Consider the following 8,332-nt stretch of genomic DNA (forward strand, 5'->3'; position numbering starts at 1 on the left):
TTGCAAAATGATTCCTAGCAATATTCTGAATATTAAACATTTAGCATATTTCATATTTACTTTGGAAAGTTTTCATCCTTATTTGCTTTTCAGCATGCCAACAATTTTTCTCTTGTCCATGTCATTACCTTGATTCAAATTGCTGTCTTCTGTTCTTCAATACTCTACTTTTCAACCATTTTGAGACTTTCAGCACTGCTACTCTTATGGTTCCATGGAAAATTGAAGAAAAATACAGATTAAGGAAGTCCACAAACTATCTTCAGATTACCTAAAATGCTTTTAAGTATTTTGCTATAATGTTTTTACTAGGCTTTCCTTATAATGCAGAAGTTAGAGCAGGGGAAAAACAAACAAAACACAAACCAAAAAAAAAAAAAAGACGACTTTCTAAAATCTTTACTTTGAACAAAATTATATTATACATGTGTCATTCTGGATTTCCAGCAATTACAAAATGTCTTTGAAGTTAACAATATGCAATTTATATATTTTTAACCAAAGCCATATTTAAAAAGACACAGATTTAAAAAGATGAAGTTGTACGAACATTTTTAACTTAAGGAAATGTGTTAGTTTTTGCCTCGGAAGCTAAAGGTATGAGATAAAGCCCTGATTTCTAAAATAGTGCATTGAAATTATCTGACCCAAAAAGAAACTGAACAAAGAAAACAAGCTGAAAACATGCCAGTAAGTCATATTATTCCTTCTCTAAACTCATAACATTTCCTTAATAGGTTCTCAAGAGTGTGACTGGATAATAGAAATGATATCTTTATGATTTCATGAATAATGGGTTTTATTAGTATTAAGTTAAAGCAAACAGCCAGAACAATACATATGCAACTTCTACTACACACAATATATAAAGAATGTAAATTATAACCTCTGTAAAACAAAAAAAAGGTACTGAAAAAGCCAACACAGTGGTTATGGACTACTCCATCCCTGATAACAGGCTGGGTTCTGTGTTCAGAGAACAGTTGTTGTTTGCTTATTTAAACTGAAATAGGGTGAAATACATAATCAAATATAAAGAAAAAATTAATGGAGTTACATGGATTCTATGAGAACAAACTCTAGATTAGTAAGAAGAAAAAAAAAAAAGATAGTTTACCTAGTAAAAGAGATTACAAGTGGGCTCAGGTTTCAGTTTTTAGTGGTGAGGGACAACGGGAGAAATTACCCAGGATTTTTGTAACAATTCGTTTAATAATACACCACTTTCATAACAGAAGTGTTTTACACTTGCACAATGTTAATAACTTTATTATACATGGAAGCCTGTAATAGGCTGATTACACAATAAGACTGCAAACAACCACTGGTACTTTCCTGACACCAGAAAAGTACATAAGACTGAAACATCACCAAGAGTACATAAAAAACCATTAGCATAAACATCACCAAAGTTACATTAAAAAACTAATCAAAAAATACATTTGCAAAAAGTGGTTTAGAGCAGTGCCACTGCCTTTCAGCAGCTTTGAATGGCCACCAGTATTTCTAGCAGGTTTCCGTGGCTCCACAGGCATTAATCAGGATTCACATATAATAAATAATGTACCACAAAATATACATAAAGTAAGGCAATAATTCCAAAGAAAAGTTCTGCTGATATTAACAAGCCACTCAAGTTCTACTTTTGTAGTTGATGTCATCACCAGAAGCCTTTGATGGAATTGCAGCCTTAGGCCCTAAAAGCCTGCAATGATGAACTGCTGCAAACCCCTATATCCGTAAAGAGCTCCAGTGACACCACTGGTACACTGCTGGGCACAGGGGTCCATGTTAGCTGATCCTGATGCAGGATAGGGGCCTTAGTATGTACAATTGGGAGTATATTATTTCTTATCGTACATGGAAACCTTGACGTAATTCTAAAACATGTGGGTGTTTATTGTTCATCATCTATCTGATGTCATAAGACATTAGAAAGCACATAATAAGATATGCACTTTCTGGAATGTAAATCTTTTTAAATGCTAGCTATTAAGTTGGGGTGAGAGAGTGAGTGGGGAAAAAGAGGTGTAAATTAAGGGGAGGGAAAAAACCAAGCTCAAGTCTGGAGGAACTGGGAGCACAACAAAAGAAAGGGAACCTTATACACTAAAAGAACATGAAAAAGGGGAAGAGCAAGAGACCAAATTTTTTGAACCATGTATAATAAATAATGTATCCCAAAAGCCTATCTAGATTATGACTGTAGTTTCAAGTTGGGGTTCTAATGACATGAACCAGAAGCACATGTTTTGTTCTCACGGTTTGTGTCAACAGAATCTCTTCATGAAATTACAGTCTTGCACAGGAGTTCTGGGGACATTATTTTTTATATTAAAGCTACCATTCTGGGCTCTTTGTACAGACCCAAGAATATTTGCTCCACCTGCCTGGAATGAGCAACACCTGGAAGAACAGGAGTACTTTAAAAACAACAAGATTTAGGTAGCAAAATTCTTTCAGATCAGCCCAGACATAAGAGACAGCAATTTGAAATGTCATAGGTCCCTTCCTCAAAAAGATGAGATATATATTTGTCACTATCTGTAAATTGGAAGTTCCAATACACTAGTGGTGCACAGAATTCCCATGCTTCATTACACTTTCCTGAGAATAAAGCAAGTAGAATAAACCTTAGTCCTAGGAACAAAGTTACTTTTTTGCATTTTAAACTTTTGGGCTATTCCCTGACAATCTATATAATGTAAATTTGATTGCTAAACATTGTCACTTGAACAAAAACACTATTTTAATCTATTGATTTTTTTGATTAAAAACCATAATAAACAGATCTAAAAAAAAAAATCACACTAACAAAATAAACTAAATATGAAAAGTTGCATTGAAAGGGCATGTTACATTATTCTTAATAGGACCGTGTAGAAACATTCCAATGGCAGTATTGTCAAAGTAAAACAAAATTACATTAAGAAGACCCCACAGCCTGGTCACAGTCAGAACCTTACCTGTAACTCTGGCTGGTTGGGGTTTTTACTCGTGTACTACATGGCTCACTTACATCAGACATCATATTTGTATACCCTGAGAAATCTGACACTGAAGTCCTTACTCTATGGTCCACTTCTCCATTAGAGTTAGTGACAAAAGTCATTGGCACCCTGCTGCCCGACTTAAACTGAGAACCAAAAGCTTGTGCAAAGTTCTCGATCTGGTAGGTTGCTCTAGGCTCTATGTCCTTCTGAGGATCTATCTGGCTAGTTAACTCCTGAGATGGGATCTGAAAGCTTGCTGAGGAGTCTAAGTTTTTCTGTTCCTTCTGGCCACTCAGTTTCTGAGATGTTGACTGGTAGTTAGATGGAGTCTCTAAGTTTTTCTGCGGATCAATGAGATCATCCAGCTCTTGAGAAGGAGTCAACTGTTGATGCGTAGCCTCCAAAGCAGACAAATAAAAGCCTGGTTGAGATCCAAGCAACATCCCAAACGGAGGTTTTGGCAATGCAGTTGGCAATACTGAGGTAACGGATTGGCTGAAGCCACACTCAAGTGGAGATGTAGTGTATATCTGTTTGTCTTGAAACAGAGTGTGGTTATGGAGAGTTGAAGACAAGCTAACAAATTGGAAACTGGGTCCAAAAGCAAAACCAGTGCTATTGGTTGTTCTTTCAAAGGCTTGTTGGAGGTATTTGGAGTATTCTTGCAACATGCTCGCCTTATCATTTGAAACTGTTTGAGAGTTAGGGCTCAGATTTTCTTCCTGAACCATCTCTGAATGTTCTCCTGAGGTGTGCAAGTCCACACGCTGTTCAGTTATACTGAAAGGATCTTCTTTCTGGCCTTCTGATTTGTGAGAGTACTGGTCCAAAAGGCTCTGTAAAACTTCATCAGGAATACCAGATTTGTCATGGCAAGACTTTATTTCACTATTTAAAGACGCTGAATCAATAAGACATAATGGAGCTTCGTTATCCATAACACTAACACCTGCAGACTGGATGACGGACTGCTGGGAAGTCATGTGTCCGACATTAATTGAAAAGGCACTGTTACTGCTTGCAGTTTGTAAGTATCTTCTTTTCTTTGAAAACTGCATGGCATCATCATAATTGCTACTTATTTGACCTGGTTTACCACCTGTACTTTGGAGAAGGCCAATAGTTTCTACACCAGTATTGGCTACTAGGCCTAGAGAGCCACTTTGTTTCCCAGACAGTGGTTTTTGCCCCAAAATATCTGGCAGTGGTGATACAAAATTAAGGTAACTTTTGTCTGCCTGTTTTCTGCTTCCTTTTTTCAAGACCAGTTTTGGCACCTTTTTCTGAAGTTCTTCTACACCCGTGCCAACTAGACCACCACTGGAAGACACGACAGGAATATCAACTGCATAATTTGGCATGGCCACATTACTTGTAACTTGAGATTCAGTTACTTTGCTGCTACACTTATTTCCTTTGTTTTCAGTGGATGTACTTTTTGTTTTACTTTTTCTCCTTGAGGAACTTGTATTTCCCTGAGACAACACAGCCAAGCTACCCATGTTATTTGATGATCCGGGCTCCATTCCAGCCCCTGCTTTACCTATGGCTTCACCACATGTTCTTCTGTGCTTCAACAGTCTATCAGTCCTTGAAAAATACTGCTGACAAGTGTCACATTTGTATGGCTTTTCTCCGCTATGCGTCCTCTTGTGTCTTTCCATGTGGTACTTCTGGATGAACTTCATACTACACTGGTCACACCCAAAAGGCTTCTCCCTGCTGTGGATCTTCTCATGTCTCTGCAGTAAGTACTTCTGGATGAAACCCATACTGCACTGGCTGCACTGGAAAGGCCTCTCCCCCGTGTGAATGAGCACATGTCTGCGCAAGTGATAGGAGCTCCTGAAGGCAGCGCTGCAGTGTTCGCAGACGTGAGGTTTCTGACTGGGGGACGCAATGGCACCTTCTGCATCTCCCACCAGGGGGGGTTTGGATGAAGCGCTTGGCTTCCGCTTGGCTTTGATTCCCTGAGTTTCTGGCTTTGGCCTCTTTGCCTTCTTGACCTGGGCATCGTGCTTTGGCTCACCCGAGCTCCCAGGGGCGCCCTCGCCTCTGCCACTCAGTAACAGGTCTCGGTGGGGATGCTGGTGCAGGTGGTGAAGAAGGCTGAGGTCCTGAATCACGCTCTGGCCGTTTCCTTCCCCACTGCTGCTCCCCAGGCCGGGGGGTCTCTCCTCCCCTGCTCCCCCAAAGAGCCCCCCGTAGTGGTGATGGTGCTGCGGCTGCTGCTCCTCTTCCTCCTGCTCACTGGGCTTCTCTTGCTTGATGCTCACTAGGGACTGCAGAAAGCCCCAGGGGCTCCTCTGCGAGGAGGAGGGAGCGGAGGGGAAAGCCCCCGCCGGCTCCTTCTTGAAAGTCATGTCCTGAGGGGGAGGAGGCGCCGGGGGCTCGGCCGCCGCCGTGGAGGAAGCGGCGGCGGAGGCCGGAGGTAACACGCACTGCGGGGGGTGCTGGGCCGCCGGGGGGGGCGCGGCCGCCCGGGTGAAGCTGGTGACCGGGGGCAGGCGGTGGTTGAACATAACCATGCCGGGGGGGAAGGTGGGCTCCATGGCCGCCGCCCTCTTGCTGCTGCCGCCGCAGCCGCCGCCGAGGAAGCCGCTGCCGAGTTTCATCCCCCGGGAAGGCGGGCCGGAGAGGAGGCGCGGCCCAGAGGGGCTGCGGGACCCGCCGCCCGCCCGCCCGCCGGACACCGCTCGCTGCCTCGCTGGCGGGCGACCGCTCAGCGGCTGGCTCCCGCGGCGGCCCGGCAGCCACCGCCCGGGCGCATCGCCGCCACCCCCACCCGCGCCGACGGGCGGCCCCCGGCCCGGGCTGCACTTACGGCTCCCGCCGCCGCCTCCAGTTAAAAATAACGCCGCGTCCGCTCCACAATGGAATTAGCAGCCCCTGCGCCCCGCACTGCACATGCGCGGCGCGCGGCACGCTGGGTACGGCCCGGCCGGCCGGGCGGCCAGCATGCGCCCAGCGCGCAGGCGCAACGGGCCCCCGCCCGCTCGCCCGCCGTCGCCGCCGCGCTGGCGGGGGGGCGGCGGTGCCATGTTGGTGGGGGCCGCCGCCGCCGCGGAGGGCCTGGCCCCCGGGCCGCGCCCCGGAGCGCCTTCTGCCGCGTCCGCGCCGGGGCGTTGGCCGGCACCCGGAGGCTGGGCCCCGCGCCCGCGGGCCGCCCGCCCGCCCTGCCGCACGGCCGTCTTCCGCGGGAGGAGAGGCCGTGCCGAACGCGCGCTGTGGACTTGCCGCTGCGTTACTAAGAATAGAGCGAGCGGCACCCTGCCTGCCATCAAAGAGCGTGGCCGTTTCCTCGAGTGGTGCTAATCGACCGGTCGTGCGCGGTACCGGCCCCCGCCTCCAGCGCTGCCAGCCACGCCAGGCGGGCGCGGGCGCCTGCCAGCTAACGGGACCGGGCCAAACGCCAGCCTCTCTCGTTGCAGCAGAGGCACAACCCGTAATTAAAAGCGCAGGTGCAGCCTCGCATAGGCTAACGTCATTGCCCGGCCCAAGCATACACAAAACATCTCGAACACGCAGCACCCGCGTGCCTAGCGTAAGCATTTACGCGTATTAAAAAGCCGCGGGGAGGGAGATGCTGAAATTTAACATTTTTAACAAAGGGAGAGTGTAGTATGGCCGTTGCTACTTTTATCTCAAAAGAGTAACATTAACGGCACATAATGCCACTGAGTTAACGAAGCTACTCCCAAGAAGTGAGATGGTACCCATAAGAATATTTTAATCTGATCTATCAATCGGGCATATTTTACGCCCACCGCTGGTGCACATTTCATTGGAAATCCTCACCACGTACAAACGGGGAAGTACCTCCGCATGACTCAACAGCACTGGCACTGTAACTGGGCATCTGGGCACCAGCGAGCTGGCGCACCCAACCATCAGTTTACCATCCTCCGCCTCTAGCAGTGGACCCCAAATACAGGATTTTTTGGCCCACTGTTGCAACAAAAGCCACACTACTAATAACGCTCATTGTTTTAGTTGCATGTATGGAAATAATTCATCCTTCTAATGAAAACAAGATAAAAGTTCCGTTATTTTTAAATAGCTCTCTTTTTCACTGAAAGTAACCGGGAGACCTTTTTCACTCTTTTTCCAATACAGTATGCCCCCTTGGATGCTAATAGAATATGAATAGAATTCTGCTTCATTTCTAGCTACTGACTTTGAAAGCCTTTTGTATTTCTGTAGGGTTTTACTTCTGAATGCCAAATTCAATTAAAATGTAAAGTGCAGAAGTACCTTAGCTTAAAACCTTGGAATCGAACATATTAACACTAATTTTTATCATTAACATAATGGAAGCAGTGGAACAAAGTGCATAAATTCCTTGTGATTTTTATGCTTTATCTGTCAAAAATATTTACCGTTACGACAGTTCAGCCTGTAAAGATCAAGTATCTTCCATAGGCCTAACTGGTACGAAGCCTTGGGTCAGATTTTAAAATCTTAAAAATATCTAATCGATGTAAAAAATGGAATTTGATGCAATTTCTATACGCAACAAAATTTTGAAGTCAAGTAAGTAAAACTTGTTCTTTTTATAATATAAATAGTTTCCTTTAAATAGCATGTAAACTAACAGTTCATTTTAAAATGTAAATTAAATTATGAAAGTTTAGGACTGTCAGGTTTAGCTAAGTGTTAAAAGAAAGACCAGGAATTCAAAAAACTTAAAGCAGCAGTAAAATATTAGTCAATGCCTATGAGAAATGAGTCTGTCCCTTTATTCAGGGTGTCTGTGTTTAATGGTAAGCTGGGATGCATATAAGCTAGTCCAAGCATGAAGGGCAGTAGGACACTCATATGGAAAGCCAACTTTGTCCCTCAGTTATCAAGATAAGAAACCTGTCATTTCTCTCATTCACTCTGTCAGCCTTGAGATACTCCAAGCAGACTTACCTCTGTGTTGTACACCCCATATATCAGGAAGATGAAGAGACCCTGTAAAATAAAATGGAGGGAAAAAGCTTTTAACTCTAATCATTTCAGCAGTAGAAATACATGAAATAAACTTTCCTGGGAACAGACAAAAGAAGACACACTTCATCAAGGTCAATTTATTTTTCTATTTTTCAACATTATAAGCTGTACCTTGAGCATTTATTTGATAACGTGGGAGTGCATCACGTATAGTATTTGTGGTATTCAACTGTTTAGCAATGAAAAACTTAGCCCCAAGGGATCTAAAACATTAATTGGAAAAATTAATTTTAAATTTGAATGGTCTTCTGAACAAAACCGCAAAATAAATAAAAAATAAAAATGTGAAAACACAAAGATGCTAAAGCAAACTGAGAAGGAGCAAACATCTCTACTTCCGATTT

The 8,332-nt window shown here is 44.2% G+C and overlaps 1 protein-coding gene across 1 annotated transcript; it reads right to left on the bottom strand.

Moving 5' to 3' along the window:
• Window positions 1-384: 384 nt before the first annotated feature.
• ZNF281 (zinc finger protein 281) lies at window positions 385-5,899 on the bottom strand. Its single transcript, XM_052801970.1, has one exon. The coding sequence runs from the start codon at window positions 5,606-5,608 to the stop codon at window positions 2,963-2,965; it is 2,646 nt and encodes an 881-aa protein (XP_052657930.1). The 5' UTR covers window positions 5,609-5,899; the 3' UTR covers window positions 385-2,962.
• Window positions 5,900-8,332: the final 2,433 nt, after the last annotated feature.

The sequence above is a fragment of the Harpia harpyja genome, chromosome 11, assembly GCF_026419915.1.
Source record: "Harpia harpyja isolate bHarHar1 chromosome 11, bHarHar1 primary haplotype, whole genome shotgun sequence".
In the NCBI taxonomy this organism is placed as follows: Eukaryota; Metazoa; Chordata; class Aves; order Accipitriformes; family Accipitridae; genus Harpia; species Harpia harpyja.